The sequence below is a fragment of the Gouania willdenowi genome, chromosome 10 (genome assembly GCF_900634775.1).
Source record: "Gouania willdenowi chromosome 10, fGouWil2.1, whole genome shotgun sequence".
Taxonomy (NCBI): Eukaryota; Metazoa; Chordata; class Actinopteri; order Blenniiformes; family Gobiesocidae; genus Gouania; species Gouania willdenowi.
The window spans coordinates 23,221,790-23,244,240 of record NC_041053.1 but is presented as its reverse complement, the minus strand read 5'-3'; the positions used below and the strand labels follow the sequence as shown (position 1 = coordinate 23,244,240).

Below are 22,451 nucleotides of genomic sequence, written 5' to 3'. Positions count from 1 at the left end.
CTTGTTAGAAACCAGTTATCTGTCAACACACTTTTGTCCCACCATCAGCACATAATAACCAGAAGTTTGTATCAGATGTCATGAAGAATATTCCAGTTAGGAACATCGGTGATAAACCAATAGCAAGGCTCGATGCCACTGGAGAAGGTATATTTTATATAACTTAAGTGAGATTACAAGTTACTTTATTAGTTACTCCCTTTGTTGGAAGTGCATTTCTAACTGTAACATCAGCAAAGTATCTCCTAACAAACTATTACATGAAAAATAAGATTAAAAAAACAGCCTTTTTTTGTATGTATGCATCTGCACCTGACATTATTTTGTCTGAGTATGTGAAACATGAGTTATCCTCATGCTGAAAATGTGACTTGTTGCATATGTGAAGAAAATGACATAAAAAGTCACTCACAGTGATTTGAATAAGTAACTTTAATCTGATTACAGGTTTGGAAATAGTAACGCGTTTGATTCCTCGTTAAATAAAAACAGTGGTCATATTAGAGTAATCCCTTACTAAGTAACTAGTTACTGGCATCTATGTACGGTAGGTACACAAGTACACGTTTATTTCTTTAAAAAATAGATTTACTAGCCTATAGCAAATATCACTATTATCAAAGTTTTACTTCAAGACCCACAGTTCTGCTGATATTAGCGGTATTAGTAGCAAATCGGGCTATTTTCTCTAATAACTCAACTTTATGTATATAGCGCAAATTACAACAAAGTCATGTCAGCGTGCTTAACAAAATACATGGTCCATAGTAAGAAAGAAAGAAAGAACCCAACAAGATCCGTTTATTCATTTATTTGGATGAACGGTTTTGCTGCATGCCTTTTAATTAGGACGGCAGGCTCGGACAGTGGGGTGTTTGCTGGGAATGCTCATTAGAGCATAGACCTACACTATGTAGACATGGGTCCACTGATTGGTTCGGATGGAACACCTTGTAGTCAGGCCATGGCAGGATTCGTCGCCCTGACAACAGAGGCACCCACAGACAGAAAAAGAGGTGGTTCAAATGCTTTGGGGGTTTTTGTATCCAACAGGATGAAAAATACTACTACTACTACTACTACTACTACTTCAAATTAGATGACTATCGTACCAGCAAATACAAAAGAGTGTATTTTTGCAACAATTTTTTTTAATGTCTTCTGTAAACAAAAAACACTAGGAGGAGATTGAGGACTGTAAAAAGCCGTTCATTGCGTCAGTGTTAATCATCTACTTTTACAGCTATGAGACCATAATCAGAGGAACAGCAAGAAGCAAAGGTCTCACCCTGACATCAGGAAAGGAAGAACCCTCTGTGTCTGTCTACTGGTAAGTCCTATCTTAAAATTTTCAGCCACATATCAAACGCATCATTTTGCTGTTAGTGACTAAATGTCGGAGAGAACAAATGTGGAAACTTTCGCTCCATTCTGTCTCTTTTTTTTTTTTTCCTCATATGGAACTCAGAGGACATATTTGATAAGTGTGAAACATCTATCATTCAGGATTGTGAGTGAAGCCAATATTTAATATAACAGATTTACAGTCTCAAATAATCTTCATCGTTACTGTTGCTCACATTATTATATTATTTTAGTTCGAAAAAAATGTAAAAGTAGCAGAAAAGAATTGAAAAGACCACCAGTAAGTTCAGTTAATGTTGGAAATGTGTATGCTCAAAGGAAACTTACAATTACCATTTTATTTACACAATGTTTGACTTTAATCCTTAAAACACATGTTGATTTTATTACATTAGGTGTTTCTGTGTCTGTATGTAATACATGGGAGGTATTAAATGTATTTATTTTGAAAAAGAATCCTTCTCGTCCTCTATGGCGACTGCTCATGTATTTCCTTTTAGATAGTAACACACAGTCTATCTGATAATCAGGAACTGTCTCTGTAAAGGAAAATTAATAAGCCTAAGAAGGTGTTTCCTTTTGACCTTCTGATTTTGGGTGTGGTTTAGACTTTAAACCAGTGAGATATAAACTCAGTCTTAGTATTTTGATAATGAAAATCCGCACATTTCATATATTTGACAGTTGAAGGAAACCAAATGTTTTAAATTTCAAATTTCTCCTCCTTTCATTCTAGACATGGAGGTGATTATAAGAACTCTAACACTGTTGTGTCTCATCTGCTTAACAAACGGTACGTGTTTGTAGTTTTAAATTGTGTGTACATTGCTTTTTATAACCCCGACATTGTGTCATTTTAGCAAGAAATACAAGGCCTGATATCCATGGCCAATTTTATGAAGTCTGTGAAGACACCCCAATAGGTATGTAGAAGTGAAGATGAATTACTGTTTTTTTTTTTTTTTTGCTAATTCTAAGTATAAGTTCACATTCGTATGTTCACATGGTTATTATGTCTTCACAGGAGTAGTAGCGTTCATTATAAATGCAACTGATGAAGAAAATGACCCACTGACCTATGCAATCAAAGGGACTGATGCAGTGTTTTTTACTGTTGAGAAAAACACTGGAACTGCTCTTATCCAAAGACCTCTAGATAGAGAGGTATGTTATGACTACTCATTACACTTTATTTTAATTGAGTAAAATAATTACACAAACAATTTGTCTTGTATAGAGTTCTCAAACGTTGACATTAGAAGTCACCGTCGACGATTCCTTCACTCCTGTGAGTACCACGTTGGCGTTGCTCACCCCTTTTATTGTGTTTTTTGTTGATTTAGTTTACAAGTCTTGTGTTTTCTTTCAGGCTAACAAAATACAATTTGTCCTTATTAAAGATGCTAATGACAACAGACCCTTATTTTTGGACCCTTCGTATGACCGTGACGTCCCAGAAGTAAGTTTTTTTCAAGGCATTTATTCAACTTGTCTTTAGTCAATTCAGAACTATACAAAGTATAATAAAGATTGCAGGAAAAATAAAATGAAAGAAAATAATTTAAATGCCATTATTACTAACTAAATCCTCTAGAATGCTCCTGTGGACACGATCCTCTTCAGCGCACAAGCCACTGATGCTGATAGTTCAATTGGCATCAGATACAGCATTGATACAGTAAGCTTTGGCTGTTTGTTTTTCATAAGAAACACCACCGACTCTTGTGTTTTTCATACATTAAAGTGGTGTGTGCTGTTCTTCAGGTGATTCCTCCTGAGGGAATTAGTCTGTTCAGTATCAACGCTATGACAGGTGACGTTCGATTAAATGGATCACTGAGTTACAACTCACTAAGCTCTTTCTATCGGCTAACAATTAACGCAACCGTAAGTACAATTAAGGGCTCTCTATAGTAACTTTGAAAAACTGCTCATATTTGGCATTGTCCGAATTTGATTTGCATCATCTCACTGGATTTTCCTACTTCACTTCTTTTAATATTGGTCTGTAAAGAATTACAAAAACCCCAAAAAGCTTTTGTTCTCTGCATCAGGATGCTGGAGGCCAGTGTTATTACGATGAGCCAATCTACCACTCGAGCTCCGTCATCTCTTTCATTTCGGTTGAGGATGTTCCAGACCTTGACCCGCAGTTCATTGGCCTTCCATTCACAGCTTCGGTGGAAGAGAATTCTCCTCCAGTGAGTGCGCAGGGATTTTTCTGCGACCCTTTTTCCTGAGAGTTGGACAACTGTTCAATAAATGTAAACGCTGACCTGTCTTTCTCCAGGGATTTTCAGTGTTTAAAGTGCGTGCCTTTGACCCGGACACAGGAGTCAGCGATGTCATTAACTTTACCATTGAAAGTGAGCTACAAAACTCAACCTTTAAAAGATTGGACTGTTTTAACGCATAAAGGAATGTAAAACTTTCCTTTGTTTTCTTCACATACACTTGCTAAGACTCCACTGCAGAAGGCCTCTTTGACATCTCAGAAAAGGAAGGCATCATTTCAGTACGCTCAGATATTGACAGAGAAACTGTCGGGGACACGGTATCCCTGACCATTAAGGTACAACTCATTAAACTTCTTCATGTAAATCTTTTTCAGCAAATGTTCATCCACTTTCTTACTCACATGCTTTTGGCAAAAATGGCTTTTAAAAACTGTGAATGACACAATGGACTTATTTAAAAAATGATATTGGCTAAGTTACCTTAAACATCTGGAGCAAAAGGATCAGTCAGGTGCTCAATTACTTAGCGTCTTTATTTGGGTTAAAAACCAAGATAATTCAAGATAATTATATTTACATTGTTTGGGCTAATCTTGAACTTTTATGTCAACTCTTTTTTTCTCATTATCTGTAAATAACATTACCCATTAACAACATTCTTAGTGATTTATTTTATTGATAAGAAATACCAATCACATTTGAAGTTTGAAAATTGAACTGAAGCCTAAGATACTGTATGTGGATAAATCTTTGATAAAGTTAAGTTCATGATTTATTTTATTTTATTTCAAATAGTGGAGTAGTCAGAAATAATGCTGTATTTAACATAATGGTGGATATGAAAACTTTCAATAATGTTCTAGAACAATTACAGTTACTTACTTAGTTACTTAGAGCAAACATATTTTGCTATGAGTACCAAATGAAATCAATAGAAATATGACATACTTTGTAAAGAATGCAAGCAGTGAAAGCTTGATAGGTGTAGCCTATAATGCTGACACGTCAAAAATACTGAAGGTTACAAACCAAAAGGTTTCAAGACTTTGTTCTTCAAACATTTACTTCAAACTGCTGTCACTATTAAACCTTTCTTGCCCTTTTTTTTTTGTAGGCCACTGAGTCTAAACCAGACATCAATGGTGTCCTGGCCAACACCACAACAAATGTAGTGATCACCATCCTGGATGTTAATGATGAGAAGCCCCAGTTCTATAAATGTAATGACTCGGCAGAGTGTGTGATTGAAACTAACTTCATTGGAGAGGTTGAGGAGCACCGGTTTGGGTCTGTATCCATTAACATGATGGTTAAAGATCTGGATAAGGTAAAGTGCAACTTTAAACCTTTCAAGTGTTTAAACGTCATACGTTTTAATGCATGTATTATGAATGAGGAAGTCTGAGCTCGATTCTTTGCTCTTTTAAAGACTGCGGACATTGAACTAAGCCTGGAGGGAGAAGACAAGGACGTTTTTTCTGTGGAACCTCCTTCAACTCAGTTTTCCAATACTGTTGTTCAGCTCATTGTAAAGAACAATGAAAAACTGGATTATGAAGAAAAAACACAAATGGTTTTACAGGTAAAGCTAAAAAAAAAGTAACTAAGGTGATAACAATAATAGAGATATTATGTCCCTGTGCACTGAATGGCCAAAAATTGGATTCATTAGAGTCACACATGCAAGTTATTTTTTTTTGCCGCTCCCTAATGTTGTATTGTCAACAACATCATAGACTCTATTTTGACAATGAAGGCTTAGAGACAAATTAGAAAATTAGTTTTTGGAAAATTAGTTTTAATGAAATCAAAAGATCAATTGGGACAGTTTATTAGCATTTAAAAATGATTTTCTTACTTTTATTATTACTGGTGAACTATCATATTATGCATTTGAATTGTATTTCATATTAATTTAATTTGGAGTGGATAATCTATTTGCACTAAAGACAAAATCATATCATATGTCAGAGGAATGTAATCATGGTGGCATTATTGTTTGTGATAATCAGTGCACCATACCTACTCAGAAAAGCCCCGGGCATTTATTTAATAGGTTGATATTCTTCTAGGTCGGGTGAAAAAGCTGCTTCTCATACCATTTTGCACCTATGTCACACTAGCCCAGGCACTGGAGCGGTTTTGCAGTTTGATGACATTTTTGATGAGATTTTCATCAGAAACTTGCAAAGGAAACCTGCTGCAGACTCATTTCAAAGTTATTATTTTTTTAGCATTGCAGGATCTACTGTTAGGTATTAAATTAGCTCCAATGAGACGTCCCCTGTGTTTTAATATTTAAAACAAGGGCATCTTTTCTTAATACACTAAGTTCCATACATACACTAAAATAGCAAGAATGATCATAAAGTATTATACTTGTGAATTTTTTTTCTGTGCAGGTGATTGCCATTGATAAAGGAAATGCCACCTTGCAATCTACAGCCACAGTTACTATAAACATATTGGATGCCAATGACAACAGTCCTGAATTCCCAAACAGTACCTATGTATTGAATGTGGCTGAGCACTCTGAAACTGGGACTGTAGTGGCTCAAATTATGGTAGGTCCTCTACTACTCTACAGTGTTTCTCAAATAAGGGGACATGTACCCCTAGTGGTACACATCCCCTCTCTACTAGAGAGAGAGAGAGAATGGAAAATTGACAAATGAAAGCTGGGGGTTTTATGTTTATTTTAAGTTAAAAATAATCAAATAATGATGATAGAAATGATTGTGATTAGAAAATACAAGGTTCAGTCCTGGTCCCACACCAGGCGGAAGATGATCGGAAATGATAGAAGCTATGGAATAAATCTTTTCAGGAGGCACTGAATACTGTTTCATTCCACTTATTTACAAAATGAGATTCTTTAAAATGTGTGTTATCACTGATTTAGTCCGTCATGAGCAAAATGTTGTAGTCGGACAAAGGGGGTCCTTGGATTCAGAAATAAGAGAAAGGGGGTACTTGAGCCAAAAAAATGTGAGACTCACTGCTCTACTTTATGATTAAACACTGTTTCCATGTGAGAACGCCTCACATTATATGTTGTGTGTTAATCAGGCTGACGACCCTGACACAATGGATCAAAACAAGATCACATACCGACTTCTTCCCGTCAGCATGTAGGTCGGCACCAGAACCAGGACACTGAATTTCCATTCAATCAATGTTTATTGTGTAATTGTCCCCCAGCTACACAACCAAACTGACTCTTTCTGTATTTCAGACTTTCAATATTTGATGTAGAGCCTAACACTGGCTCAATATATGTAAAAAGTTCAAGCCTGTTGGATCGCGAGGACAGATCTATGCATTCAGCAACTCTGCAGGCCCGAGACACGGCTGGTCAGGTTGGCACCACAGTGCTGGAGATCACAGTAACTGATATCAATGACCAGAAGCCAGTCATCAACAGAAACTCATACTTGGAGTTTGTGAAAGAAGGGGAAGAATTTCAAGTTACGATAGAGGTAAGAGAACAATGGTATTATTCTGTATTATTATATCTAGATTGTGCTATTCCTTTATTAATCTAATCATACCTGCTACATCAAATGTTTAAATTTAACAAAGCCCTTTTAGAAAGATACAATAGATTTAGGATATATAGATTTTGAAGATGTTATTGAAATGAAGTGCATAAGAAAAATGATTCCCCACTAATATTTAATGGATTCCTTCGTAGTCTGAAAAGTCATGTTTTTGGCCTTTTGAATGCATCATTTGTAATTTGGGTGTAATTTACTCAGAGAAATGTTGAGAAAGTCATTTCCTAAAGTAAATACTGGTAAACTTTCTGAGTTTTGTAAACAATGTGTAGAATAAGAATCTTTTTACTGTGCCTCTTTGGCTTTTTTTCTGCATGAACTGGATTCTATCCAAAAACAAATAAAGTAGTCCAATGTTATATTAAACGGAGTTGTAGCACAGTATTATTGTGTAAACACAGTATGCCAGTATGTTAGTCCTGTGATAGACCATCAATTGTGCCTGATTACAGCAGGCCTTGGCTCCCGTAGACATCAGCAGGCAAATATTACTGAGGAACATCTGCCTATTTCGCTGAAGATGCTTTTGTAGAATTGAAGGAAATTGTTGAGAAGAAATGCTGCCCCTTAACAGTAACCTAAAACGTTCCTTGACTTTTGTCAGGCTACAGATGCAGATGAGCCCAACACAGCAAACACCAAGATTGTTTATGACATCGTACCGAGCGAATACAGCGACAACTTCACCATAGACCCAATCACAGGAGTGGTAAGTAACCAAGGGGCACTTGATCGTGAAGCTCTGGATCCAGAGCTGGATGGGAGCGTTGAGCTTAATGTGACAGCCACTGACTCCGGCTCGCCCCCACTGTCCACATGGGTGAAAGTTACCATCAGAGTAGAGGTAGGTGTTTAATCATATCATCTACACAATTGTTGCAGTGGATGCTGCTTATTGTGGTGAATACAATAAGTGGTGTTTTTGGTATATCGTAGGATGTTAATGACAACGTACCAGAGTTTAAAGTCCCATCCTATACATTCTCTGTAAAAGAAGGAGAGCAAGGCAAGTCCTTCATCCAGAAATGTTTTGAGGTGGTAATAATGGTTCACTGGGGTTTAAATCAGCTGTATATTGTCCTGCAGGTGCAGCTGTGGGATCTGTGCATGCTGAGGATTTGGACCAAACCACAAACTTTAACCGCGTTTCCTATAGCATCGTTGATGGAAGCTTTGGGAGCTTCATCATTCGAACCATTCAGGAAGAAAATAGTTATAAAGGAGTCATCACTGTTGACCCTGGTATAGAACTGAACTACGAGAGCAATCTGAAGACCTTCACACTGACGGTGGAGGCCGCGGATCTGGAGCTGAAGACAGCAGAGGTGACCGTGGTGGTGGAAGTGTTGGACGTAAACGATGAGAGGCCTGAGTTTGAGCCTACAAAGACTAAGACGGTGAAGGAGAACACCACTATTGAAGCTGTCGGAAGCTTCACAGCCAAAGACATGGACACAAATCACTCACTGGTTTATGAGTTGGAATCTGTCAGATGTAGGTGTCAAGGCTCCATGACTCCTTGTGACTGGTTTATCCTCGAACCGACAGGGACGGTCAAAGTCAGCCCCGAGCACACTGTGGATTATGAACAATGTGATCAGGCAGTGGTGACTGCTCAGGTGGTGGACGAGTACACCGAGAAGGGCAGGAACAACAGTGCAAATGCAGGTCAGCATTAAGTTGTCTAGAGATGTTTTGTAAATAAGAGATCCAAACACTAATCCTGGACCTACAACTGTAAAACTGTGTTTAAAATCGGGTTGTGAATTTAGGAGAAATGGTGATCAACATAGAGGACATCAATGACAACGCTCCAGAATTTGGTGTCCCGGATTCTGTATTTGGTGAGTGCTTATCTAGAAACACCTGAAACTAAGCAACTTTTAAAGAAATTTGGGTAACACTTTACTTGAAGTTTTAGGGGTTAGGGTAACAAAGGGTGAGGGTTGGGGTAACAAACGTAACTTAATGACAGCCTTCATGACATCTTATTAATGCTAATGACAGTTGTCATGTCATAATAATGACAGCGTAATGTCAGCCTTATGTATAAAACTTCAATAAAGTGTTACCTTCTTATGAAACGACTCTACGACAATGTGGTTTCCATCCATACAGTATATGTTGTGAGCAAACACAAATTATGGATTATAATGTTATTTAATATTAGGTATACAAAAAAAAAATTCAATTCCCAAACAGACATATAAATACAGAAAAACTGCAAAATTTGAACAATTGGAATCAAACTTTATAATCTACTGTGGCATATTTTTTTCAGGATGTGGAAATGACCTTTTTTTCTCTGTATTTTAGTCGTGGTGTCTGAAAACACAAATAAAGGAACATCGGTTGCAAAAGTTACGGTAAGTATGAAGGAAAAAAAAATCAAACGTTTAACATGTGTACTGTATGTGTCATGAGTATGAGTGACATTGTGCACACATGATTTTACACGTTTTGTTTTTAGGCTAAGGATCGTGACAGTGGGATTCATGGCCAGATTGAATTTAAAGTCTCAAGTGTCCAATTTCAAGACCTAAATAATCAAATAACTACACCAAGGCTGCTCTTTGAGGCTGTCACCACACAACAAAATGATATTTATGTTGGGATTATTCAGTAAGTACAACATCTACACTCAATCACTTTAAGTATATCAACACTGTTAACTTGATACACAGTTCTCTTAGTTTTTTAATGACTTGTTGCATCTATCGCTGCTTTCAAAGACTGTGATATTAAAGGGGCTTCTTGTGATAATCAGATGATTCTTCAACCCTCCTCACAGAACGACAGAAGGCCTTGAAGCGACACTGAAAGGAAAGTATTTGGTGACAGTATCAGCAAATGACACAGGTGGCCTCCTGTCCACCACAGTGCTGGATGTGAGTGAATAAAAACCTCAGATAGTTTTAGGACTAAAAATGCAGCTTACATCAGACTTATTTTTCATGTTGCAGATTTTTACAGTTGACGAGTCCTTCAAAGTCGAACTGGAATTTTCGTCTTCTGTGCTGGAGGTTGAAAGAAAACTCCCTGAGATCAGGAGGCGAGTCTCTTTCTTTCATCAAATGTTTCCATTTCTTTTCATTTTTACACAAAAATGTTCTTTGTCGTTCTACCAGGGCCCTTACAGCTGCCACCAAAACATCAGTGGAGATTATTGCACTCCGTCCTGTCACTGGTGACGAATCCAGGTGAGTTCAGCAGAAGCTCATTTTATTCCTTCAGGCATAATTTACGTATAACGCATGGGCTGAGATTTGTGCCACTAGAAACTGAATTTGAACAGTTGGTATTGAATTTGTAACATCTTGAAATTGAATTTACTGTTTTGAAAGTAACTTGAAATTTTATTTTAATTCCAAAAATTCAATACATTTCTTTTTCTCAAAATCAGATTAACTGCACAAATTCCTGTTTCCTTTTTCTTCTTTTCATTTTCAATTAATAATTTGGTCAATGTTTTCATTTATCTTTTGATATTAATATTTGTGAAGTCTGTTTAAATATTAGTTTCCACTTATACCAAAAATTTATTGTGCATTTTTTTCCCCTCATGATCTTCTAAGTGTTTATTAGCCCTTATTGTTTGTGTTCATTGAAAGGGGAGGAGCTCTTGTACAAGCCCGTTGGGCTTCGCTCCCTCCTTGCAGCTTAAATGTTTGTGTTTATGTGTGCTAAAGAAAGAAAAATTATTTAAATTTCACAACATGGAGACCTGTTTACGTCGACAAAAACTCCTTTACGGCTGTTCAGGGTGTCACCGGAAGGATCCGGCTCAAATTAAGCTCTGTGTGTATATATATACATACATAGATGATATATGATATATATATATATATATATATATATATATATATACATGAAAATATAAATTGGAGCATAGGTACATCAGGAGGAGATCAAGGTTAAATATAGCAACAAATGGTCAGTCTGTAAACAAAAACTAATAAATCTGGGGCGATTGTACATTTTAAAGTGTCTTAGTGGTGAGTTTACAAGTCTAGTTTATATATATATATATATAATAAAGGCCTTCATTATAGATATATAACGTCACACCCTGAACAGGCCATAAATAAGTTTTTGTAGACATATACAGGAGTTCCATAAATCAGTGATTGATTGCTCAACCTCAAAGTGTGTCTTCATGTGCTGAAATCAACATTTATTATTATTTATTTTTTTATTGAACATTTTCAAAAATACAAACTCTCGATAAGGATAATAAACTCAACTTTTAACATCTTCAGAAACAAAGAACAAAAAAAAAATTAAGAAAAAGGGGGTACAATAAAGGAAAACAAAAGACAAAATATTGCAAATCAACAAATAAGGTGCATCAGGGCTCCCAAACGAGCTGAGCATACACAAATATATACATATGAATATAAAAAATATTAATCATTGTTTTTGTGACTAACTTGATGGATGATAATGATTCATTTTTGAATCATGCAGATTTCATTGTTAAATACAATTTAAATTGCTCTCAAAGATAATTTAACAATATATGTTGTCAATATATTCCTTTACCATGAATCCAACTGACACATACTGTAACTATCTAATATACAACAAATCACTACCAATGTTACCAAATCTTTTGATTGAAGGATAAAATCGAATTGTGTGCAGTGAATCTGAATTTGAAAAGCAGAAATATATAGAATATTTGGAATGTACAAAGATGATTGCTTTTTTACACAAGAAAAAAAAATACAATTTCAAGTTACTAACTCAGTTTCAAAACAGTACATTCAATTTCAAGTTGTTACTTTCAAATTCAATACCAACTGTTAAAATTCAGTTACAGTGGCACAAATCTCAGCCCATATCAGGCACCCTTTGTCCACTAGATGATGCCAGTGTGCGTGTAAGAAATTCCAAATCAAATCAAATCAAAGTGGATTATGAATTCGTTCATAGTCGCTGATCTAATCATTTTTTGACAAAACTATCAAAGCTTTTTTTTTACATTATTTCCCTGAATAATTTCGATTGGGTGCAATAATATGCTGTCAAAATTAGAAAATATTACTGTATAGTTAAATAAAATACAAATAAATAATAAAACATATTTTTGTTAATAGTATAGTTAGAATTATATCAATAACTGAACACAGACAATTTGAAAATCCAAAAGCATAAAACTGAAGGTTTCAAATTCAATACCAACTGTTCAAATTCAGTTTCTAGTGGCACAAATCTCAGCCCATACCAGACGCCCTTTGTCCACTAGATGATGCCAGAGTGCGTGTAAGAAATTCCAAATCAAATCAAAGTGGATTGTAAATTCATTCATAATCACTGAGTTGTAGTAAATAATTCTAGCATCTGTATTCATGTCATGTGACAGTGTTTTTTTTCTCCTCCTCTCAGAGCTTCTGAAAACACCATTGTAGAGGCATATTTTGTCTACTCCAATGGAACCGCTCTAACGTCATCAGAAGTAGAAACGATGCTCTCTCATCCTGACTTTTTTCCTATTCTGACCCAGCTCGGTCTGCAGTACATTGTAAGTAGCTTCTCATGCTGTCTCCAAACAACAATTAATACTTAAAGGCACACCATGGACTTTTTGACCTAAAGAGTTGACCCATTTGAGTAATTTTAAATGATTCCTCAGGACAATATACAGCGGTTGACAGTACCAATGCTCTGAGTGGGGCTTCTTTCTAGATATATTGACTGTGTAAGTTTGGAGAGACGGACCATCTTTCCCCAGGTCATGGGACCTGGAGAATGCCTGGAGAAGTTTCACTTTACGGCAGTCATACGGGCATTTCCCGACCCGGCGCCATTACTGTGGGCAGCTGAAACAAGTCAGCCTCTGTTTACAGCCAAAAGAGCACAATATGGTAGTTTTGTGTTGGGTTTATGGTGCACTAATCGCCACGATAGTTCAGTTAAACGTGGGCCAACGACTGCGGCGAGTCCAGGGAATAGAGGGGGAGCGCCACCGACTCGGCGAGGAAGGCCGAGCGCCGGGACTCCAGCGGCGGGGACAGGAGGGCGGCGGTGGCGGCTGCTCCTCCAGCCCATAGACTGTAGCCGCGGAGCAAGCCCAGCCCTTAGAACCAATCCTTATCCCAAAGTTACAGGTCAACCACTGTCTGCATACACAATCAAAAGACAAGGGAGGCTGGCCCGACTGACTGTTGAATTTTGCGACAAAAACTGAAGGTTTGCGTCCCTCCACTGAAACAGGGTTCGGCCGCTGTGGATGATCCAGAGGTCAACCCGTTGCTCTACGCTCTTCTCGGGATGGTCGGAGGCCTCATCGTTGTCCTGGCAGTTATCACCACGTCACTTGTCTGCACTCGCCGAAAGTATGTTTGTATTACATGTATAGATGTATTAGTGCTGAGCCTGAGTTACTAAGCAATTAGTTTATTTTGCATCACAGCTACAGGAGGAAGCTGAAAGCTGCTAAAGCCATGAACTCTGCATCCATGGTGACTTCTGAAACCCAAAATGGGGGTGCGGTAGTACCCGGAACCAACAAATACACCATGGAGGGGTGAGGAAACCACAGCGGTAACTAAATTCACGGACAAAGAAATGAAGAGTATTTTAAGTAACTTTGTCATTCTTTGGCAGCGCTAATCCCGTCCTGAACCTTAACATTGACACAACCATTAACCTGGATTTAACAGAGGAGAGTTCAGATGTGGACAAAGTCAGGTAGAGACATTTCATTTGGTGGAAATCAGTTGTTGAATGTTATGTCACAGCAGGGGTGGACTGGCCATCTGTACCGGGAATCGTCGCGGTGGGCTGTCGACCCAAAATGGGCCAGTCTGGTCTACAACATTTTTTTTTACGAGTGAGTGGAGGCAGACATGGTAACAGATGCCCAAAAGTGTCAAAAACATGGCAAGAAAAGAGTGAACAGTGACTAAAACAGGCCAAAAGCAGTGAAGAGTGGCCAAACAATGGACGAAGGGTAGCTTAAATGGGCAAAATGTGGCAAACAATAGTGAAATAGGGCAAACGTGGATTTAATTATTTATTTATTGGGCAACGGTTTGCCTATTTAGATGAAAAGAAGCCAAAAAAAATTAAAGAAAGGACAAAAATTGGATAAAAGTGTCAAAAAGAACTTGCAAAATTGAACAAATAATAGGAAAAAAATGTTTTTTTTATTGGCAAAAGGTAGCTAAAGTCTGAAGATAATAGGTGGTTAAAAAGTTTCCCACCTTTAATTTTTTCTGGGGAAATAATAATTAATTAAGACATAAAAAGTCACATGTTGAGTATCACTGACACAGTGTCCGCTGATAATGTAGTAGAAAATGCCATGACTGAATTTTTGACCCAGTCCACCCCTGTGTTGTGTCACAACATTCTCGTTGCAAAGCTGTTGGCTTTTTGCTCACAAAGGAACTGTTTGAAAAGAACATTTGTCTCTGAAATAAGGTTCTAATGTGGTGACTTATTTCTCTTTATTAGTCTCAACTCACTGGACTACAGTGAAGACGTGTCTTTTCCTGAGAAGGACATCAAGTTCAACATGGTGAGCATTTATTTATTTATTTTTACTATGATTCATCTTAAATCATGGTGGTTCAGTGCTCAAATTTCCTGGATTTACTCCTTCAGATGCTCCAAGATGATAGCGGTTCTCATGAGTACATTGAGCCTCTTGGTGCAGCTCTGGCACAGCGAGGGATGAAAATAACCTCTGATAACCCTAAAGAGGGATACACCAATCCTGCATTCGCCACTACAGACCTGTGATGATGTAGTAATCAAAGGAGAGAATCTGGATCACCAAATGACACTTGTTTACACTGCTGGATGGAAAATCTTTCTTCAGATAGTCTTTAGAAGAAAAAAAATAACCTTGCAATGGTGAAAATTAAAACCAAAATAAGAAATATCATTCTATAAAAACATCACAGTGCATTTGTGCTGCTAATATCTGTCATTCCTCAGTTTTAGATTTTTCATATGTACAAAAAGCATATGATCCTGAACAACTATATCAGCTTTGTCATCATTATTTATGCCTTCAATACTTCATTTATCACAAATAATCAAAAATAACATCACACCTTTGGCAAAGAAAAAAAAAACAAGCTTACGTATTCCTCACAAGGTACTTTTGTATTGAGCCTATTTGAATACAGAATAAAACGGCACATGTGAATCACTTTATTTTTATTATTATATCGAGCCAAGGTTAAAAAAAAAAAAAAAAAATGTTTTGAATTATTTTGTGCACTGCGCTTTTTAAAAAGGGGTAAAAAGACAATCAAACCAGGTGGGATAAATTGTAAAACACAAATGATTAATCTCTTTATTTATGCCTGTTTCAGCCTTTTTTTTTTAATGTTGCTGGATTGAAAGCTTGTGTTGTAGAGGATCTGTTTACTGACCACTGAATGAATGTATCACAAGTGCAATCTGTGAATAAAGTTGATTTCCTCAGATGTAGTTTTTTTTGTGTTTTGTTGCCATGTGGAGGTCATTGTATGAACACCAACATCACAAGAAAAATTACATTTTTTTGCCCCATACAACTCACAACCGGACCACCATTCATGGATTTAATTACAATAAATAATGACTGAAATATCCTGATGGCAGACGTTTCCTCTGAAGCTGATTGTGCGCATTGGTGATACATTTCTACACTTTTCACAAAACAAACTGTAACACTAATTTAAATGTAGAAGAAAGGAGACACAAAAAAGTCACTGATAATAAAGACTGTTTTTACAAAGAAAATTGAAGCTCATCAGGAAAGTCTGCACACAGTAAGTACGAAAACCTCACTGTGTAGGATGGATCACGATGGTCGGAATAGTAGTTCATTACTTGTGTGCAGCTTGTTGGGAGGAGAAAAGCTGGTGCATGGCTTTGTTTTGTTATAAACAGAAAAAATGGCATCATCAATAGCAAAAACAAGATAAGATAACGATATTCAACCCCAGAAATGGTAATTATTTGTACTAGCAGTGGCGGAACTTCATTTGTTGTTGTTTTTTACAAGGGGTGGCTAAGAGGTCCATATTTAATAATTGTTCCAATCTTTGAAGTAAAAACACAAAATTCACTTTGATGTTCTGTGCAGTCATTAGTTTAGATAAAATCAAACACATATTTAGAATTAGAATTAGAAATAGAATGTCCCCCCCAATAAAAAACAAAACAAAAAACAAAACAAAACACTTGCACATCTCTAATTGCTCCTCTTTTAACTTCCACTGACGTGTCCAATCACAACCGAGAGATAAAGACTCCACCCCGGCTATCCCTGTGGCTCCGCCCCTGAGTACTAAATGGCAGTTTTTCACAAATGAGTGCTTCTTATGCTGATTGTGTTTGCGCTTCATTCTCTTGTGAGAAAGCTTATGTCATGTCTCATGGTGGTATAAAGACAGTAAATGCCTGTGAATCAGTGAATGGACTGTCGCTCACTCAGTGGTGTGAGCTCTGGAGCAACAGTGTGGCTGCTGCATGTTCTCCATCAGCTGCCTGAAAGGATTTCTTCTGCGCCGGCCCACCTTGTTGTCCTGTTTCCCCCTCTTGCTTGCCCGTCCCTTGCCTGAACCGGACCCCCCCTGCACTGCCTCAGGAGTGAGGGGTGTAGCAGAAGGGTTTAGCGGAGGAGGGGGAGGCATCTTTTGCTTCTTCACTTGTTTCTCCAGGTGCTTCTGGATGGCTGAGCCTAATACAGAGACCTCCACTACAGCTCCATACACCTCCCATGTCATCCCTTTCTCGTCCCAGTTCACCTCCTGCACAGGCTCCTCACATTTCTCCTCATCTGTCTCCTGTGCCATGTCCTCCGCTGTTTCATTTTCTTTACTCTCAGAGCATTCTCCCTCCTTCATACTTGTTCCATCTTTTGCATCCTTCTTCTCTTCCTCCTCCACTATCTTCTCTTCCACACTGCTCTCTTTCCTGATGTCAGGAAAAGTCGTTGCAACTGGAGTTCTTGGAGTCATTGGAGCTGTGGCGACAGAGCGAAACTCAACCTCCTGACCCACTTGCAGCTCAGCATCTCTGGTCTCTGTTCCAATGGTCACTGACTTGCCCACTGAGCTGGGGAAGTAGAATGCCTGTTCTCCTTCAGGAGGGGTCATAGGGCTGGTAGCTGCAGACTGGCACTGCACCACCTCCAAACTGACTTGTGTGCGGATGTTGTGGCAGCCAAAGGGAGCTGGAGACTCAGGAATAACACATTTGGTCACAGAAACTTTCCTCTGCTCATCACTTGCTTTCTTCAGGTCAGAATGTCCTGCTGGGTGATGACTCTCAAGAAGACAAGCTTCTTCACTTTTTACAAACTGAGTGTCTGAGTTTGAGGAATCCTGTGAATGATCAGGAGTATCCGTGGAGATAATTTCCTTTCCATCAGAGCTGGTTTGTCCCTCTTTATTCTGCTCTACAACAATGTCTTGTTCATCGGAGTAAAACAATGAGTCAGTGTTTTCTTCCTCCTCATTGTTGACATAGTGGGTCACCAGGATTGTAATGTCTTGATCCATGCTTCCCATTCGTAGCTGCAAACTCTGTTGAGGACTTTTCTCCGGAGCTAATGGTGAATCTGGGAATGCTGGAGACAGATCTTTACCTATGATCTCCTGGGATTCATTTGGGTTGATTTCCTTTGATGTGGCTGACTCTACTCTACTTTCTGACTTTGGAGCCTCTGACACATTATCTCTTGTAGAAGTGGTGCTTTGCTGCTCTACACCGCTTTTGCCCCACCCATCTTTATGCACCGTCTCTCGCTCAGTAAGCTCTGGGAAAGCAGTGGTTGATGGACTCCTTGGGGTCATGGGCGAAGTGGCAACAGAGCAAAACTCGACTTGGCCCACCTGCAGCTCTGCATCTTTTGTGTCTGCTCTCAAGTCCACTTTTCCAAAATAATTTGGGAAAAAGAAGGAATGGCCACCCTCAGGAGGAGTCATGGGGCTGGTTGCTGCTGAGCAGCATTGGACCACCTCCAGGCTCACCTGCGTACGCATGTGTTGCTGCCCTGAAGGAGCCGGGGAACATGGGTCAGTGTGATCGGAAGTCAACAGCACAGGCGACAAGATGTTCTCCATGTCTAAATGTTTCTCTTTGTTATGATCCATGTTCTCATCTTCCTTATTGTTTGCATCCTCCTCTCTATCACCTACGAAGCTGATGGAGATTGTTGCCTCAGTAGACAAAGCTATTGTTGTTGTTTGCTCACCTGCAGCTTGTGTTTCGTCTCTCTGCTGCATTGAGTCTGATTGGTTTTGGTGGTCCAAACCTCCTTCAGAAAGCATATGATTTTTTGCTGGAGTTCTGCTGTCGCTCTTCTCTTTTGTCTGGCAGTTCTCTTGTGTTGTTGACTCCTGGCTGAATGATTGCTGAGATCCTTCAGGTTCAGTGCTGCAGTTCATTCTTTCTATGGGTAATCCATCATCAGTCTTCTCACAGGGCTGGTTGTGCTCTCCAAGATCTCTCTTTTCATCTTTTAGACTTTCCATTCTGTCTTTGCATTAAAGCAGAGAGAATCTCCTGCGGCAGCACCGAAACACTGTGTATTTGTATCCAAGCCTGAGCAACAATGAAGAAAAAAACAGAACAATGTGCAACATAATGTTTGATATTGATGTTACTTTAGCACAGAAATTAAATAAGGTTACATCATTGCTGTTCCTTGCTGGCAATTTTTAAAATAGAACTTACACTGATGATAAATCCTGAAATTAAAATCCGTTTTTGTGTGTAATCATATTACATTTAGGGATTGCGCAGCTATGTGGAACTAGTTCTCAAAATAATCTCTGAAAGAAAAAAAAATCCTGACATACCTCAGCAGGCAGAGTCAGAGTGAATCCTCTCCACAAGTCGTCCTCAGATTTGGGCCAAACATTTCCAATCTCTGCAACGATTGAAACCTACATCTGTTTGACCATCTCAGCTCTTGATTGATTGCGATTGCAGAGGCTACAGGTCTGTCTCTGGAAGCATCTATCTTAGGCAGCCCTCGCTCTTTTACACTGCGGCGGCGTCTATTCAAAAGCCTCACAATTCCTGTTTCCCTGGAAACCGCAGTTGGGATCTGGCAGTGAGTGGTAATGAAATGAAAAAATCTCTCTTCAGCTCAATAATGACGAGTAAATAATAGTAATTAAGCTTCAGGTTTACATAGCTTTACAATGGAAATATTTTTGCACTAAGGAAAATTTGTCATGTGGGAAGTTTTAGAGGGTGAGGGGCCACGAGAACAGGTGATAAAAGTTTTAACGTCACCACATAAAACACAAGCCGGGAGGGAGGGATGAATGAATGGAGGAAGAATGAAACAATGAATCAGTGCTGTTTGGTAGAGACCATAGACTGACCACTGTCATGGTTACATAATACTATATGAAAGATAAAAACCTTTTAAATAATGATTATGACCAAAAAAAAACTTTGCTTTTGTGGAAGTAGATCATTTTAAGTTAATCACTGGGCTCTAATACTGAAATACTTGTGTGCTTTGTGAAAACTGCACATTAAGGACAGTGGAGTGTTTCAGCTGAAGGAGCCTGAAGGAAGCAGAGCTCTGCCTCCCACACACACTTACACAAACACAAAGCCTCGACCCTCCAAACTCAGCATGTTGGTTCTCTGCAGGTCCTGTGATTCTGTGTGCATGGAGTAGCTGCTACAAGGCCTGCGATGATGGTTGTATTTCCATCTTATATTGTATAGGTGTGCAGTAGATTTGAAGCAGAACACCGTGTACTAAAAGAAGTAGTTTCACTGTTAATTCAAAGGCCTCCGCCAACCAATCCCCGAAAGCCGTAGGATTCTGTTGCCCGGCAACCACGCCGTGTGTATGATGGAGGGAGGCATGTGCGCTGCTGAGGACCAAGGTTGTTGACTATGATAGCGGTCCCATCAGGAGCCATCAGCATGCCAAAGGCCACCTTCTCAGTGATGTGTTGGTGATAATGAGTGCAGTGATTCATTGATGATGAGAGGGACACACACATACACTGCTGCCATGCTGCTCTGCTCTATGTCACGTAGAATTAACATAACAAGGACATGATCAGGAGTTGGTATTTGTTTATTTCCCCAATATGATCACAAGTTATAAAATTTAAGATTAAAGATGATACACAAAAGGAAGATTAAATACATGTTGACGGTTAGGGGATAAGTCGGTAAGTCACTTGTAGCATTTCAGTTCTTTGGGATCATTTGGTCTCCATTTTCTGCCCGAAGTCCTTGATGACGCCTGTGGCCTTGTCTGCTGCTTTTCCTATGGCAGCTTGAGACTGCCGGTTTGTTTCTTGAGCAACTTCAACAAGTCAAAGGCAAAGAATATTAGAGCAAAATACGGGGTGGTAAGCATCAAATCAGTAAAGCTAAGATTGATTAAAACTTTTATTCTTCTCTAACCCACATTTTTATAGGTGCTCCTTTCCGATCCACTGTTTCTTAACTCAGTGGATGATGTCACGGGATTAAGGAAAGGTGTTAGGAGAGGAGTTAGGAAAAGGCGATCACGTTTGTTTTGACAATCAGACGCACTTCAACTAGGTGACTTAATAATCTGACGGCCGCAAAGGTTAGTGACGTCTGCTGGTGAAAAAACTACAAGTTTCCGAAAACATTTATAACACTTTCCGCTGATCAATCAATCAATCAATCAATCTTTTATTTGTATAGCGCCAAATCATAACCAATGGTATCTCAAGACACTTTACAGTAGAGCAGTCTTAAGGACGGACTCTTCATTTCATGGATACACACATATGCATATATACGTATATACACATACATATGTATCCCACACCCAACATGATATAATCTAAAAAAATCACACGGTTTGAATGTAAATCAAAGGAAAATAGGTTAGCAGGCTACGAGGAACAAAAGCGAAACTAAAAGATTGTCACATTGAGAATGGTTGCTCACAGTCACCTTCCACTCAGAAACATGAATTATGTTGAATAAAACATAATGTGGCTAAAAATGTATCTGATTTCTTATTCTTGAACCACAGAGTGTCTGTTTTATGTCAGTTATAATCTGATAATATGTCTTACATATAATAAGATTTGGGTTTTAGATTATTTAAAGTTGTTCAAGTCATATTATTGCATTGGTAACTTGCAGCGTTACTTGTCAGCGCTCGGGTGTGCGTGTCCCTTTAAATGTTGTCGCCGCAAAAAATTGTGGGTCAGCATTTTCTCCTCTCTTTTGATAAAGGATGCATCAGTGTTTCCTAGGCTAAAGGAGGTAAAAAGGAAACAATGAGCCTCTTTTCCTCAGCTTAAAGAAAACTTGGACGCTCTTTATCATGGCCACCACTTTCGGGGGTGAAGGAACAGTGCATAGGAAAGGAGATAGGAGGGACTATTGGGACGCAGCCCTTGTTTTGGGTCACATGGTATAGAAGAGGATTAGGGCCACTGAAGAAAAAAAAACAGAGTCAGTAGTGGAAGAAAAAGAAAAATTTTCAGTCTTGATTTAAATATATCATATCTATATCTATATATATATATATATAGTCTTCTTTTTTTCCAGTTTTTCTTTTTTCATTCAGTGGCTGTTTTTTCCCCCACAGTGACCCTAACCCTTTTCCGTAACATGGTCACACAAATTCCTTTCATTAAAAACAAATGGCAAAATCATCAAAATGAGAAGAAAAACACTAAATTAGAACACACAAATTCCACATACACAAGGCATGTTGGGGTTTAATGACTATAAACATGCTGTAAATGTAATTCATTGGAGTGTTAAAAAAAGGTTTTCCAAAGTTTGCAAATCCCTGAACTTGAGCAGAAATAAGCAACAATACACCCAGTGAGAACCTGCAAAATCATCAACATTATCATCCCTCTTGTTATACCTGTGCTGACTGTTTCTTTAGATGAGTCTGCCACCTGCTGCACAGCATCTTGTGCTGCCTGCACTGTAAACACATGACAAGGTCTCATGATAAATGCCTTCACACTGAGAATAGGTCATTTGCTTGGTAAAATGCACAAGTCAGCATATTTGTAAAAATCAAAAGCGTATTATTTAAAACAGTTTAAAGACAGAATATAAAGTTTGATGCATTATTTTCCTCTTCAAGCTATTTAAAAAAGATGAATCATATTTATTACAACTCGCTGATCTGTACCTGCACTGTCTGTGACTCCTTTGGCTGCTGAGTGGCTCGTCCCCTTCAGGCTTTCAAAGGACTTTTTAAATGAGGCCATGGCTCCACAGCATCCACACATCCATCTGCGCCGACAGCAGCCAGGAGAGGCCATTTAATACCCTCTGTTAGAGCCTGACACCA

The 22,451-nt window shown here is 38.5% G+C and overlaps 2 protein-coding genes across 2 annotated transcripts; one reads left to right on the top strand and one right to left on the bottom strand.

Annotated features, from left to right (window-relative positions):
• Nucleotides 1–1,230: 1,230 nt before the first annotated feature.
• cdhr2 (cadherin related family member 2) lies at nucleotides 1,231–15,410 on the top strand. The gene is made up of 31 exons (XM_028459780.1): nucleotides 1,231–1,330; nucleotides 2,102–2,158; nucleotides 2,226–2,288; nucleotides 2,390–2,529; nucleotides 2,603–2,653; nucleotides 2,735–2,824; nucleotides 2,960–3,043; nucleotides 3,130–3,252; nucleotides 3,420–3,566; nucleotides 3,656–3,731; nucleotides 3,828–3,937; nucleotides 4,717–4,929; nucleotides 5,032–5,184; nucleotides 6,005–6,166; nucleotides 6,672–6,733; nucleotides 6,838–7,081; nucleotides 7,764–8,003; nucleotides 8,096–8,165; nucleotides 8,246–8,827; nucleotides 8,932–9,003; nucleotides 9,476–9,525; nucleotides 9,630–9,781; nucleotides 9,951–10,047; nucleotides 10,123–10,211; nucleotides 10,288–10,359; nucleotides 12,548–12,683; nucleotides 13,376–13,497; nucleotides 13,575–13,688; nucleotides 13,769–13,852; nucleotides 14,621–14,684; nucleotides 14,771–15,410. The coding sequence occupies exons 2-31, from the start codon at nucleotides 2,104–2,106 to the stop codon at nucleotides 14,906–14,908; spliced, it is 3,855 nt and encodes a 1,284-aa protein (XP_028315581.1). The 5' UTR covers nucleotides 1,231–1,330; nucleotides 2,102–2,103; the 3' UTR covers nucleotides 14,909–15,410.
• A 30-nt stretch (nucleotides 15,411–15,440) lies between these two features.
• On the bottom strand, nucleotides 15,441–19,154 carry gprin1 (G protein regulated inducer of neurite outgrowth 1). Its single transcript, XM_028459781.1, has 2 exons — nucleotides 18,970–19,154; nucleotides 15,441–18,712 (listed from the first exon to the last, which is right to left on the bottom strand). Exon 2 carries the CDS (start codon nucleotides 18,640–18,642, stop codon nucleotides 16,591–16,593), a length of 2,052 nt encoding a protein of 683 aa, XP_028315582.1. The 5' UTR covers nucleotides 18,643–18,712; nucleotides 18,970–19,154; the 3' UTR covers nucleotides 15,441–16,590.
• Between the last annotated feature and the right edge of the window lie 3,297 nt (nucleotides 19,155–22,451).

Coding starts and splice junctions, on each gene's coding strand:
- cdhr2 (XM_028459780.1), top strand. CDS start 2,104: ATGGAGGTGATTATAAGAACTCTAACACTGTTGTGTCTCATCTGCTTA. Junction 2,289..2,389: donor CTGTGAAGACACCCCAATAG/GTATGTAGAAGT, acceptor ATGTCTTCACAG/GAGTAGTAGCGTTCATTATA. Junction 9,004..9,475: donor TGTCCCGGATTCTGTATTTG/GTGAGTGCTTAT, acceptor TCTGTATTTTAG/TCGTGGTGTCTGAAAACACA.
- gprin1 (XM_028459781.1), bottom strand. CDS start 18,642: ATGGAAAGTCTAAAAGATGAAAAGAGAGATCTTGGAGAGCACAACCAG.